The sequence below is a fragment of the Corythoichthys intestinalis genome, chromosome 3 (assembly GCF_030265065.1).
Source record: "Corythoichthys intestinalis isolate RoL2023-P3 chromosome 3, ASM3026506v1, whole genome shotgun sequence".
In the NCBI taxonomy this organism is placed as follows: Eukaryota; Metazoa; Chordata; class Actinopteri; order Syngnathiformes; family Syngnathidae; genus Corythoichthys; species Corythoichthys intestinalis.
The window spans coordinates 11,780,278-11,796,173 of record NC_080397.1 but is presented as its reverse complement, the minus strand read 5'-3'; the positions used below and the strand labels follow the sequence as shown (position 1 = coordinate 11,796,173).

General features: G+C 37.9%; 1 protein-coding gene across 1 annotated transcript; it reads left to right on the top strand.

The window, feature by feature from the left end:
- The first annotated feature begins 336 nt into the window (after window positions 1-336).
- Window positions 337-10,618, top strand: c3h9orf85 (chromosome 3 C9orf85 homolog). The gene is made up of 4 exons (XM_057833050.1): window positions 337-520; window positions 647-753; window positions 3,706-3,819; window positions 6,653-10,618. Exons 1-4 carry the CDS (start codon window positions 419-421, stop codon window positions 6,831-6,833), a joined length of 504 nt encoding a protein of 167 aa, XP_057689033.1. The 5' UTR covers window positions 337-418; the 3' UTR covers window positions 6,834-10,618.
- Window positions 10,619-15,896: the final 5,278 nt, after the last annotated feature.

The window sequence follows — 15,896 nt, the reverse complement described above, 5'->3', positions numbered from 1 at the left end:
TGGTGGGCTCACAGAGTGCATTAGCTATATCTAGCTTATATATTGTGGTGTGCAACTCTAAAGCCAGAATATATCAGTAGCGTATTTTATAATTTTCATTATATTTTTACTGTGTCATTTGTCCCTGATGTTGTTTAAAATGGAGTTCACACAAAAAAAAAAAAGCTATGAAAGTTGCTTGGTTATTGTGCCCTGGCGACTTTGCAACTAATAAGCTAACATTTCTATATGTAGCTTTTCCGATTTGTTGTTTTTACGATTATAATTATAATTATAATTTCGATGTAATCGAACATTTTTATTGTGACAGTGAAACTTACTCAAAAAACGGAAACATGAGAAGTACTTCCGGTTCAGTTGTCCAGCAGCGTGTAGTTTAGTAGAAAAACTAGTTAGAGTCAGCTAACGAATATCTATTATGAGTACACAGAGGGGTAACGCGTCTCGTTCGCGAGCCCAAAAACACCAAAACACCACCGCTTACAAAAACGACAAATTTGGAGCGAGTGTACAAGCAAAGGTAAGACTTGGTCTAAAGAAATCATTGGCCGCCGAAATGCAACTAGCGCGTGGAAGTCGATTTTGAGTACATTGAAGTGATTGAATAGAATGTAATCTGTTCTTTGACATGTGTTTGTAAATGTAGAAGGCAAACTCCAAGATCCACGATGGACTCTGTCAACGCTGCAAGGATGTGCTCGAGTGGAAAGTGAAGTACAACAAATATAAAACTCTAACACAGCCCAAGAAATGGTAGGTCAAATGGAATGTATACAATCATGCCTAGACGCAGTATATGTTAGGGGCGCGACATTATAGCGATATGCGTGGGGGGGGGTTTCCGTTGGGGGCACAATAAACGGTAAAACTATACGTAGAGAATAATTATTGTGGGAGACAAATATAAAAGTTTTAAGACTCGTGGCAATACTGCCATCATATATGGCGGAAAACACTCAGGTGACTTAAAGTTCCACTCTGAAATAATTTGGCCCAAAATTTTAAAGTTGTCCCATTTGCATGTGTGATACACCATTGGTAAGCTTAAAATCTCAATTTTCTGGGGGAAGAAACATTTTGAACTGGAGGGCATTTTTAAAAAAAATAAAAAATTAAACCCCTAAACCCCAATTCGAGGTGAGATTATAAGAGAGCATAATTAAAGACACTATGATTTCAACGAGATATTATCGCGTTCTAAACTTATTTCGATTCAAAACCTCCGTGTAGCATGTATAACCGAGTGGCAAGACGCAGCTGTGAATTGCCACAGCCGGACTTTTGTGGGATTTTATGGGTGAAACACGGTAATTATAACAAGGGCCGCGATGCAGAAATCACAGACATGGATTATTGTTGTAGATCAATTATTTATCATCTAAGATATCGGGGAAGATGCGACACTAACAAAAAAATACAATTAAGCGATATGTGGTAGATATCCGTGACCTATTTACAGACACTTATCTTTTTCATTGTGATGTATTTTGTTTAAAAGTTTAAAATATGTGAATACTTTTTTAAAGTAGTTTTCTTTAAGTATTAGACATCAATGAATGATTCTGTGCTAGAAATGATGGACATTTCGAATAATAAGTATAATTACTTACCTTCTTTTTATGTCTGGGTTGAAGGAAAAGCAATTGTGCTGTGTCTGTAAATGGGTCTCCAGGGTAAAACTGACAAATTAAAAATAGGTTGGGGGCTAAATGCGCCATGAAACTGCTATGGCAGCATATAGACATTTTGTTCTATCAAACACAACAGTTCTTTTGGGTTAAATTACAGCTCTTTATTTTAAAGAGGGGTGCAAGAGCAGAAACTGCTTTTTCAGCCTTGTCTGTGTTTTCCGCCATATACATGTATACGTGATATATATAATATGGATATATATGTGTGTGTGTGTATGATAAATTTTTTTTTTTTTTTTTTTTAAACGCTTCTGATTTGAAGAGTAGAGGTATTTTTGAGTGATGCTATTAATTGGTACTACTAATAAAAAGACATGTAATTCTTAAAAGATAAATGTTATTATGAGTTATAATAATTTGACATTAAAACCATAATCATAATGTTTTCATTTTAAAGGGAATTTCGGACTTAAATACTTGTAGGCTCTGATAAGCCACAATTGTTCTATTTTACTAAAATAATGTTGTTAGAAACTTTATTGCAATTGATTTGAAAATCTATAATATGTAGTACATGTTTTGACCTAGATGACGCTATGTTTTACGCACGCAATGCACGCTGATGGTGATGATGATGTGGTTGGGATGGACTGGCAGAATAGCTGTGCTAAATAGCTGTGCTAGCTAGCAAGGGAAGCTAGTGTAACGAACGGCCTGATTTTGTCACATTCTGCTGCTGGTCAGATGTGGGATGAGTTCCCAACGTCGTACCTGCATCCAATTCCAGTTTATCAGCAGTGTCCTTAAACCGATCCTAGGCGGCTTGCCAAGATATTGACTTGCTCCCAGTTGATAGTTTGTATTTCCCTTCGTTGCTCGTTGCATCATTGCCTTTTTTTTGTTTGTTTGTCTGCCTCTCACCACGTTTTTTTTTTTTTTTTTTTTTTTTTTTTTTTATTTAACCCGACCTACTGTCATGGACCCTTTTTGTCTCTCCTATTTCGCGATCGTGTGTTTTTTTTTGTGTGTGTTTAATTAACCCTTTTTATGCAATCCCCATGTTATTGTTGTCTGCTTGCTGTCTGAAGTGAGCCGCATTTTCAAATTCCGTGGTCAAGCCAGCCGCACTTTCTTTTCAGTTGCGTTTCCCTTTCAGGTTTTACCGCACAGACAGACAACGCATGTGGGTTGTGATTGCTTTCTAACAAAAATCATGATTTAATGTCACGCGGAAGTAAAGTCCTGTGGTGCGCTCGTCTGTCGCACGGGAAATGCGGGTTCGAATCCCACTGGAGACCTTCATTTAATTGCTTTTGCTGACCGTTTTGTGAAATATCGACAGTGCTGTCCTGTGTCATCCCTTTTCGTCTTAAATTTTCAGGTTCAAATTGGAAGGGCAGAACCGACAACATGTTTATGTAGCTAACGAGTGACACTGTGGAAGTCCTGCAGCGCTGCCCAGTGACGTCACCGCCCAGAGTGCATTGCATCATCAGCAACAATGGCGACTTACTAGTTAAACTAATTTTTCAAAAGATGTCCACCCTTGGCGAAATGATGATGTATCGCGATACTTTGTATCCAAATAGGTTATTACTATGGTCCCAAGAATCGATATATGGTTTTAAAAGGGAACCAACAGGTTGATTTCAAAATTTTCCACGAGAATAGTATGTTACCTCATTGGGTGCCATTGGCAGCACTAGATGACCAATTCATTTTGACCTTGAGGAGGCAAATGAATGAATCTAATGAGTTTGTTTACAAGAATGTTGCAATAATATGGAGTTGCTGTATTTATTTGCAGAAATGTTGCACAGAAATTTTTGGGGGGACCGATTGTCTGCAACAGTGCAAGAAATATTATTTTTGCCATTTAGAAATAGTTTTTCTCATTAATAGCTGTATCGTAGAATGTTGTAAATTGATTTCCTGACCCATGCATAGATAACTGTTGTATCTCCATATTAAGAGTTCATCCTTATCGTGAGCCCCTCCTATCGCAAACGGTACAGTATCAGGAGGTACCCAGAGATTCCCACCCTTACGACATGTGCATGTTCTTCTATTTCAGCGTCAAGTGTTCTCAGAAGACTGTGAAAGATGCTTATCATGTCATTTGTAAACCCTGCTCTCTTCAGCTGGAGATATGCTGCAAGTGTGGCAAGAAAGAGGACATTGTCATCCCGTAAGTGGCTGGTCCGCTACCTTCTCATCAACCCATCAGAAATAATTGTTTTTTTTATTAATCTTGATTAGAATATTAAGCAATATTCAACACACTACTAAATAGTGTTGCACCGATAAGGCACTAAAATGACGTTATCATTATCGGGGAGTCCTAAGAAATAAAGCATTGATCCTACGAGATTTAGTTTACCTACGGATGGCCGCCAACTATGTAGCCCGCTGTAAAAAAATAAATAAAAGGGAGTGCTCGTTACCCTTCCTTAGATGATTATAGACGTCAAATCGCGTGGCTTCAAAACTGCTGTGAATTGAAATGAGTTTAACTCTAGTAGACATCCATTTCGTTTGAAGTGGGAGCATCCCTCCCACTTCAAACTGATTGGACGTCTAGCACCATTAATGGCAGACAATGAGTTAAGCAGTGTCTGACCAAGTCATAATCGCTGTTAATTTACGTTGGAATGAGAATGCAGTAATTTTGTGTTTTAAAAAAAGTATAACATTTTTTTTTTTTTTTAATGTATGGGTACATTATCGGCATCAGCCGATATCACGCAGCCAGGTACCGGATTCGGGAGGCAAAAAATTGTATCGGTGCAACATTACTACTAGATATTAGCATTGGTCATATTGGACATATTGACTGGTATTTTTCAGTTGAATGAACTGTTGTTACTCATTTTATTCACTAGAGGTCGCACTTAAGCTACATTACAAATATGTAAAAAAAAAAAAAAAAAAAATTGTGTTCAACTAGAAATAGTTTGAGGTACTGAATATTTCAAAAACGTCAGTCAATGCGTAGAAGTAAGCAAAAATACCTTTTATTTGGGGGGCAAAAATCTATTATTCACATTTTTTAAATTATTAGATCAAATTTAATAAAAGTTAAACTGATTAAAAAGCACAAATACAACCTTATTGTCACACATACACTACCGTTCAAAAGTTGGGGGTCTTTTAGAAATTTCCTTCTTTTTGAAAGAAAAGCACGGTTTCTTTTCAATGGAAATAACATCACTATAATCAGAAAAACACTCTATACATTATTAATGTGGTAGATGACTATCCTAGCTGGAAATGTCCAGTTTTAATGCAATATCTACGTAGTTTTGTGAAGGGGCCGATTTACAGCAAACTCACTCCAGTGTTCTAATGGTACATTGTGCTTGATAGTTGCCTTAGAACAGTGGTCTCCAAACTATTCCATATAGGGCCGCAGTGGGTGCAGGATTTCATTCCAACAAAACAAGACCACACCTTTTCACCAATCTGGTGTTTTATAAGTGCAATCAGTTGATTGAGGTCAGTTGCTGCTTGTTTTAGTTGAAACCGCATTGGTTAAAAGGTCTGTGCTTGATCGGTATGAACAAAAACCAGGACCCACAGCGGCCCTCGAGGACGGGTTTGGAGATCCCTGCCTTAGAAAGATAATAGATGATTAGAAAACCTAGTGCAATTATGTTGGCTCAGCTCAAAACAGTTTAGGTGGTTAGAGAAGCTCTAAAACTGAACTTCCTTTGAGCTAGTTGGGTATCTGGAGCATCACCTTTGTGGGTTTGATTAAACTCTCAAAATGGCCAGAAAAAGACAACTTTCATGTGAAACTCGACAATCTGTTCTTTGAAATGAAAGCTATTCCATAAGAGAAATTGCCAAGAAATTGAAGATTTCCTATAACGCTGTGTACTACTCCCTTCAGAGAGCAGCACAAACCAGAGTAGAAAAGAGAGGCGGGAGGCCCTGCTGCACAACCGAGCAAGAAGACAAGTACATAAGTCACTCTTTTGAGAAATAGATGGCTCACAGGTCCTCATGTAACTGCTTCATTAAATAGTACCCATAAAACGCCAGTGTCAATGTCGACAGTGAAGAGACTACTCCGTGATGCTGGTTTTCAGGCAGCATGGCAAAAGAAAAAGCTTCATTTGGGACTGGATAATAAAAGGAAACCATTAATATGGGCAAAAGAACACAGACATTGGACAGAGGAAGATTGGAAAAAAATGTGATGGATAGACAAAGTTTGAGGTGTTTGGACTTTGGATCAAAGAAAAGAACATTTGTGGCACACAAAACAACTGAAAAGATGCTGGAAGAGTGCCTGATGTCATCTGTCGACAATGGTGAAGGTATTGTGATGGTCTAGGGTTGCTTTGGTGCTGGTAAAGTGGGAGATTTGTACAAGATCAATGGGATTTTAAATAAAGAAGGCTATCACTTCATTTTGCAACACCATGGCATACCCATGCTTGATTGGAGTTAATTTCATCCTACATCATCACAGTGACCCAAAGCACGCCTCCAAATTATACAAGAACTATTTAGGAAAGAAGCAGGCAGCTGGTATTCTATCTGTAATGGAGTGGCCAACACAGTCAACAGATCTCAAACCCATTAAGCTGTTGTCGGATCATCAAGCCCATCAAGCCAATCCAACTTGTGGGAGGTGCTTCTGGAAGCGTGAAGTTTCTCTTCTCTTCCGTCTCCTCAACAAATTAACAGCTAGTACACCATAGGTCTGCAAAGCTGTAATTGTTGCAAAATGAGCATTCTTAAATAAAAGCAAAGTTTGAAGGAGAAAATTCTTATTTGAAATAAAAACACTTATTTCCAACCTTGTCAATGTCTTGACTATATTTTCTATTCATCTTAAAACTAATTTTAAAAATGTGACTTTTGAAGGAAAACACAAAATTGTCTGGGTGACCCCAAACTTTTGAATGGTAGTGTACCTTAGAGTGAAACTTGAGCACTGCTAATACATTTGGGAGCAGCAGCAGTTGTACTACAATTTTATAACAGTAACACATTTCATCCCACTATTACAGAGTTAACTCACATCTAGAACAAGAAGAAGAGGAGGATAAAGACGGCAAAAAGAAAGAAAAAAGGTGCAAAAAGAAGGAGCTAGAAGACTTGGAAAGCGATGATGACTTTTTTGATGAAGAAGAACAAGAAGAGTTTAGTGACCTCGAGGACAAATATGGAGACAGGAAATCAGTGCCTTAGCAGACACAAAACAAGCCTGATCCACTTCCTGATGTGTCCGGAATGAAAATCCCAAAGTAAATGATTGGAAAAATGGACTTGTCATTGGAGGAGGTGTAACATTAATGCATAGGTTGCTATTACTGCATAGAACATCTAGCCCAGTTCAAATGAACTGAAATGAACTGGACGTCTAGCACAGTCAATGTCAGTCTAAGAGTTAATCGGTGCTCAAAAAGTAAGGAACATTCTCCAAAAGGTTGTTGACTCCTTGGTTAGAAAATGTAAATACAGAGGTCAACAGATGGCCATGGTTGCGAAAGGACAAAGTACTATGCAGTAGAAGTAGAAGCCAGTGAGTTTCAAAGGTAATCCTGTCGACTCAATGATTCATCCTTGCATTGCTGTCATTTTGTTGTGATTGAGGAAGGAAAGGGAGGAAACCCCGTGATAATTGCATTAGCGCCACATGATGAATGATGGAAAGTGCCGTGTGCAAGACGAGACACGCAACCGCTGCCACAGTGCAAGGGACTCCAAATAAAAACTGGAAAACTAATTGTCATTCCGTGAACGCTCATATTTCAGTGCCATTGAGAGCGTGAGATGCCCAATCTCTTTTGAAGTACATTACAGTTTCATATTTTTCCCCAAAATCTAAGTGCAATGCTCCAACCATGGCTTATAAAAATAAAGAAAAGCCCTGCCTTTTTCATGACATTTTGGCCTACTACATGGGATGCCGTTGACGGCGACGGACGTCCAACTCACTTTTGACTGGTTCTCTGTCTTGTGCCAGTCAGCCAAAGTTAATGTTAGCTCTGATGTTGGTACCTGGAGAGCCACATGTTCCTTGAGTTGGTACTTCTATAAAATGCTTGATAACCACTGAATTAGACATTTACTGCTCTCAATGGCTGCCAGTGAGTTCATGACAGTGCAAATAGTTGAGCTCATCTCTGCTAAACATTGGCTACATATTATAATTGGTCAATCATCCACTGGCAATCACGATAATATTACTTTTTGCACCTTGTACTTGATATAAAAAAATATTCCAATTTGCAAAAAGTCACCGTAGGATGTTGTGGTTACAGCTTTGCAGATTTATTTATTTTTATACTTAACATATGCGCTTGTTTTAGAAAAATGTTCTAATATTGACATAAAATGAAGTTTGAAAGAAACAAGCATGTCTGCAATGTTAATGTTTAATATTATTTGTTTTTACGTTTACAGCTCTTTTCTGGTGGGTTCAACTTCAGGACTCTCGGGTTTGATCCTCTGAAACCGGGTACTCATTTGAGGACATTAGATTTTGAACATCAAAGCGGAATAAAAAATGCATTGCAAAACAACAAAAAAAAGCTCGGGTCTCAGGAGAACTGAAGCAAAAACTTGACATGATAGGGGAACAAAAACTGCAATTTCGGAATTGGCATAAAAATCATTTTCCAAATTGTTCTACAATGTGGTGCATATACATAAATATACTGTGTGTTTGTTTGTGTTTATTACAGCCCACACCAAAAAAAAAAATCACATATAAAAAAAAACATATTGCACAACTCTAGACCCTCCAAATTGAGCTTTAATCATCCATAGTTGTCAAAATTCCCATCTAATGAAAGTACAACAACGCTGACCTTTTGTATTGTGTACGAAGAAGTAATTTGGCTCAAACATTTTCAAGTTACAAGTCTGATTACAAGAAAATGTAATGTCAAAAGCCCACAGTTGTAAATTGAACAATTTTTTTAATTTTTTTTTTTTTTTTATGGATACAAGAATGTCACAACGGTACAACAATTCACACTCAAAAGATTCACACATCGCTAATAAATTTGTATACTTTTGCAATATAAAGACCCATTAAACAAAGGGCATACGTTTGATATCAACATTGGTAGGGATGGTATAAAAGCATAACCTGCATGTACACTTTTTGCTGGGGACGGGACATTAATAAGACCAAACAGATTGGGTGAACATGGGTCAGAGCTACATTTCTTACAAATATGAACCTAATTAATTGATAGGCTAAATGATAAATGCAAAATAAATCTGTATTGACGTATACTAGCTTTCATTTGTATTGGTCAGGTGATATACCGTTTGATTAAAACCTTTGTTTTTGAAGGAGTTAGTACCTTTTCTCGAATGCACCGTATAACTGTATTATTCTAACACATTTGTCATAATGAAGCATTTAATCATAATTTAAGGAAACAAGCAGACTATACGCCATGCCGTTTGACACAGTGAAGCGGACTGGCTTATCGGCCCTTGCATGCTGAACCTCCCATCTCAGTTGCCTTAGCAACCATGACCCAGCAACGAAAGGTGACACACAAACTTGACCGCCCAAATCTGCCCACCTGCACACCCTTCGTCCGACCCACTGTACCGCAGACTTCAAAAAGACTGAACATTTAGCTAACAACTGTCGCTTCTCGGGGACATTCCGATGTGCTTGTTGTTTTGCTGACCCTGAATCCAGAATTACCGCTCTGTCGAGGACCTATTTGCTGTTTGATCGCTGTCGACCTGAATAAATTGTCAACTTGTTCTCGGTGAGCCTTCTTTAAATCTTTCAAAACTGAGTCAGTACAAGGGGTTAAGACTAAGGTGAACGCGCAGAGTTTGGCCTTTTAGACGGGTTGTCGGATTTCCGCCGGCCTGTGTCGTTGGAGCTGTGCCAGCATGGGTCCGGCGGTTCGGCTGGTGTGATTCTGGCAGTCTGAACTAAGAGGTCAGATTCCTTCATTTTCTAAAAGTACTAAAGAAAAATTTTGAAAACTTCCAGAATAAATGTCTGGATTTCATTAGCAAATTTAAATTGCAATACTTGAACAAAAATTATATTTACATACTTACATTTTACCTCGACTCTGATTAATGTGTGATTATTTGGGGAAAAAAATGTCTGCATTGGCTGCAAATAAAAACCCTTCAAAAATAAATAAATGTAGTAAATTTAAAAAAATTCAATAAATGCAAGTCATCAGCTAATCAAACATGCATTTGGGAGGAAAAAAATGGACCGGCACATTTAGCAAGTGAAAAAAAATAAGTCTTAACATAATGAAAATAATTCATTTAATAATGTAGGATCAATTCTATCCTTACAGCATTTGGAAAGACACAATTACACAAAATTACTTAAATAACTGAACTAGTTATTATATGCAAATAAGGTTGCTTAAAAGTTGGTACACAAAATTACTTACCGGTATATAACTGAGCTCATTATTATATGCAAATAAGGTTGCTTAAAAGTTGGTGGGGACAATATGAGCCTCCTGAAAAGTTAAAAGGTTAGTGTTATGTCCCTACCATCCCTATGCAAACCTACACCTTTGCATTAAACCATGATAAGTAGTTTAACTCTGTTTTCCATTGAAGCCAATGAGTTTAAAACTTTCTCATCACAGTCAAACTGTCAAAACTATTTTTCACAGCTCATCTGTACCCACAGATTACTAAATTGTACCCACGGTTTAGTACTAGAACATAGTATTAGTACTAGTACCTGAACAATATTGGGGAAAAAACATACATTGCGACTTTTGGGGATGTTTATGATATATTGCGATATTAAAACTAGAAGAATTTAATGAGATGACTTGAATAGCTCTAGTTTGGAAGACTTTGACCACACACCATGACCACATTATATTCATATAATACCGGTGAATCCAGGATACGGGGCTTCCTCTGTGAATGATGAAGACTGCTGTATATACAGTGGGGCAAATAAGTATTTAGTCAACCACCAATTATGCAAATTCTCCTGCTTGAACAGATTAGAGAGGCCTGTAATTGTTGACATGGGTAAACCTCAACCGTGAGAGACAGAATGTGGGGGGAAAAAACTGAAAATCACATTGTTTGATTTTTAAAGAATTTATTTGCAAATCATGGTGCAAAATAGGTTTTCGGTCAACACCAAAGGTTCATCTCAATACTTTGTTGTGTACCCTTTGTTGGCAGTAACGGAAGCCAAACGTTTTCTGTAACTCTTCACAAGCTTTTCACACACTGTTGCTGGTATTTTGGCCCATTCCTCCATGCAGATCTCTTCTAGAGCAGTGATGTTTTGGGGCTGTCGTTGGGCAACACGGACTTTCAACTCCCTCCACAGATTTTCTTTGGGGTTGAGATCTGGAGACTGGCTAGGCCACTCCAGGACAATGAAATGCTTCTCACGAAGCCACTCCTTTGTTGCCCTGGATGTGTGTTGGGAACATTGCCATGCTGAAAGACCCAGCCACGTCTCATCTTCAATGCCCTTGCTGATGGAAGGAGATTTTCTCTCGAAATATCTCGATACATTGCCCCATTCATTCTTTCCTTTACACAGATCAGTCGTCCTGGTCCCTTTGCAGAAAAACAGCCCCAAAGCATGATGTTTCCACCCCCATGCTTCACAGTGGGTATGGTGTTCTTCGGATGCAATTCACTATTCTTTCTCCTCCAAACACGAGAACCTGTGTTTCTACCAAAAAGGTCTATTTTGGTTTCATCTGACCATAACACATTCTCCCAGTCCTCTTCTGGATCATCCAAATGCTCTCTAGCGAACAGCAGACGGGCCTGGACGTGTACTTTCTTCAGCAGGGGGACACGTCTGGCAGCGCAGGATTTGAGTCCCTGGTGGAGCATTGTTACTGATATTAGTCTTTGTTACTGTGGTCCCAGCTCTCCGTAGGTCATTCACTAGGTCCTCCCGAGTGGTTCTGGGATTTTTGCTCACCGTTCTTGTTATCATTTTGACGCCACTGGGTGAGATCTTGCATGGAGCCCCAGATCGAGGGAGTTTGGTAAACCGGGTACAATCTAGTAATCTGTGGGTACAGATTAGCAAACTGCGTCCAGTTTAGTAAACCGTTGGGTGCAGTTTAGTAATCTGTTGATACAGATTAGCAATCTGTGGGTACAGATTGGCAAACTGGGTACAGTTTAGTAATCTGTTTGAACAGATTAGCAAATTTTGAGTACAGCATAAACTGTGGGTACAGATTAGCTCTGAAAAAAAAAAAATTCTACCCTGGAATTTATATTTCCAATATATATTTACCCTCCAGTGTGGTGCTATCGCTCCTTCATTAATAGTTCATGTTAAATTGGGCTTTGATAAATTACAAATATTACTTAAGACTACATTTGGTCAGTGGAAGTAATAATATACAATCATACACGTGTTCCAAAGAAAGAAAATACAACACCCAGCATTGCACAACAGCAATAAATTGCTGAGAGACACCCATTTATGGCCTGAAGTAACCTTACTCTCTTCAGGGTGAGATCACCAGCTGATCGTGTGTTTAAGACAATGTGATGTAAGGTGTCTCAATCGTTTGAATGAGCTCCACGGGACTGAAAGTGCTCACTACAATGCTGACTCTGCGTGAATAATTTGTTACCGTAAACCGGGCATGTCCAAAGTCCGTCTCATGGAACATTTGTGTACCTCCGCGGCTCCGCCGTCCATATTTTCACGGCTTGCAACAAGTATACTATAAAAATTACTACAGCAAAAAAAAAAACACCCTGACTTTTCAATTATTAATTAGCTTTGCACCGATACCAGTACGTACTAGTATTGGTACCGATACAGCACTAAAATAATGTCATCAGTATCGGCAAGTTCTAAGAAGTAATGTGTTGGTGCTATGTTACATATAGGCCTATGTACTTTTCGAGATTGAGTTTCTAACCAAAAATGGCCGCCAGTTATGCATGCCATCGTTAAAAAGAAGCGCTTGTTGCTCTTCCTCTGCTGTGAATTTAAATGAGTTTATCACTTGTCACCATTTGACATTTTGGGATTCTATATGCCATGTTAGTACCACCAGTTGCCCTAAAGATGTGCCTATCAATAGCAAAAGTGAGTAATGAATGCACGACAAGTGAAAATACCTTACACATTAATCCACACAGACAACACAATTCGTTCCAATATCAGTAGTAGTGAGTAGGGTTGTTCCGATCATGTTTTTTTGCTCCCGATCCGATCTCGATCGTTTTAGTTTGAGTATCTGCTGATCCCGATGTTTCCCGATCCGATTGCTTTTTTTTGCTCCCGATTCAATTCCAATCATTCCCGATCATTTTTCCCGATCATATACATTTTGGCAATGCATTAAGAAAAAAACTAATAAAACTCGGGCGAATATATACATTCAACATACAGTACATAAGTACTGTATTTGTTTATTATTACAATAAATCCTCAAGATGGCATTTACATTATTAACATTCTTTCTGTGAGAGGGATCCACGGATAGAAAGACTTGTGACTTTGTATATTGTGACTAAATATTGCCATCTAGTGTATTTGTTGAGCTTTCAGTAAATGATACTGTAGCCATGCCCAAATGCATGATGGGAAGTGGAACCATGACTGTGCGTAGTGCTACCAATTGATATATCTTCTCTGCGTTGGGAAATAAAGATCGATCGGGACATCTCTAGTGGTGAGTTTTCTTTTAATCATATTATGCCAACTTAATTTACAGCAGTCTGAAAGTTTCGTGGCATAGTGATAGTGTGACCAAAAATCTTGATAGACTTTTTTTCCGTAACGCACAGCACTAGCCCCAAGTACACCCAATTTGTTTAGTCCTGACAGTAAAAGGAGAGCTTGGCTCACACTCCGATGCTGTTGTGAATATCTGACTCCTCATTTTCTGAAGATTCACTGACTTGCTAAATGCAGGATACACCCTGGACTAGAAAATTACAGAGCATATGCTGACCCATATACATTCACAAAAACAATCTGGAGTCTTTAAATTACCTAACATTTACATCTTTTGGAATGTGGGAAGAAACCAAGGTTATCTAGTATTTCAACCAGGGCTCCAGGTTGTTTATGTGATTTTTCAAATGCATTCTAAGTGGTCATTCAACCCTTTCCAGCCTCTCAAACTTACAATGAATTGACCCCCCACCCCAATTTTTTTCATCTTATTACACATTTTAAAAATTTATTTCTTTTAAGTTTTAGTTTGAATTTTGAATTATTTATATATATTTTAATATACCTGTTTTTCTTTTCTTTAATTTGCGGGGGGGGGGGGGGGGGGGGTTTACATTCTGTTTTATTTAGTACTATTTAAAGTAACAGTTTTTTTCCCCAAAATGGATTCTTCAGTTAATTAATTTTACAATGATCCCGTGCTACTTCGCGCTTCAAACTTTGCTCCCTCAGTCCATCGTGGAATTTTTTCTATATATATATATATATATATATATATATATATATATATATATATATATATATATATATATATGCATGTATACATGTACAAATTATTGCTTTCTTTTATATAAATATATATACATATATATGTAATTTATATCATATTATTACATTTGCAGTGCTTAAAACCCATTTATAAAAATATACACAGACACATTAGTTTTTTTTTTGGTGTATATATATATATTTTTTTAATCTCATTTGCTCCCAAAAACTTATAAATACCTTCTATTTTTAATTGTTTCAGTGTCCCAAAGACGTATTTATACGTCTTTTACGTTTTTTTTTTTTTTTTTTTTTTTTTTTTTCAAAAAAAGACATCTCTGGGTTCTGATTCAATTTAGCTCCAAATCACAAAGCTGAAAATCCATTTTAAAGCAATAAAACTGGCCACTGGAGGCAGTAGCGCAATTGGTAAGACCGCTAACCCACTGCTAACCCACCCAACCGCTGGGGCGCCGGCGGAAGACGACCGAATGGATGCCAGGCCACGGACGACCGAGCAGAACAATTCAATTTTATTTGTATTGCCCTATATCACAGCAAGGTTGTCTCAAAGGGCTTTGCAGAGGCTATATAATACACAGAATAACCGGTAGGATGCCCGGGATGCCAGGCGCTGGTCGATCAAGCAGAATGACCGGGACCACTCGTGCAGCGGTAGATGCCTTTGAGTCCGTGCTGCTCGCGAGCAGAACCCTCAGAGACTCAAAAAAATTCATCTTTCAGAGACAGTCGGCGATGAGGGAAAAGTTTAACCGGCTGTCACGGCCGGAACAGCATCATCTTTCAGTTAGTTATGTGTAAATAAATTGTTACTTTGCTATCCAATGCTCTATTTGTCTTGTTTATCTTATTTTGTAAAAGGAAAACATTATTCAGATGTTTGGGATGTAACCAAAGCAAAAAATAGCCGTTAAAGTCAAAGTTTTGTTTGAAATGTATGCTTTCACAAAAAGCTCAATTTCTCCGTTTTTTCATCAGATATTGGAAAACTGTTCAAACTAAGCTATTTTCTAATACTGATTTCTAAAGAATGGAAAAAGATATGAGCTAACTTTTTTTTCTGCTGAAAGAAGCGAGTCTAATCTTTTTTTTTTTTTTTTTTTGGTGGGTTCCATGTTTATATAGCAATAGAACCGAATTTTCTGTGGGCCTTGCCAAATCAGTCAAAATCCAGTAAAACGGCCGGGAGCGAAGGGCCTTGCTCCGGTGAAAATGGCTGGGAGTGAATGAGTTAAATGATATTTTGGGGAAAACCATGTCTTATGTCCAATGCTGTTAAGTCTGAATAAAATGATAATATGAATACACATTTTAAAAAACACCCCCAAAAAAATTCTACTACTTCTACTTCTATTTACATTATTACAGCAAAGTACGTGCAGGCAACACTAATGATACAATAGGATGTCAAATGGGTGCTGCAAAATATTGTTCCACGGGCCACAATCGGCCCCTGGGCCACACGTTTGTCGTCAAAATGTATGCATGAATGAAAGTTTTAAAAAAAACAAAAAAAACTTGATATTGGCAATTAATATTAATCATTTTTGTAAATTGTTAATAAAAAGGAATTGATTACATCAAAAGGAATAAAAACAAATGCAAATTGCTTACGGCCCGAGTAACTCTCAAGTTGATCCCCCCCACCCCCCTTTTTTTTTTTAACGCATTGCCTAACATTGACGGCGACATACGTCCAATTATTTTAAATCGGGAAGACGAGCTGTCAATGCTCATGTTTCAGTGCCATTGGACCATTTGGACTAGAAGGAGCAAATGAACGTGGATGGGAAGTCAAGCGCCATCAATGG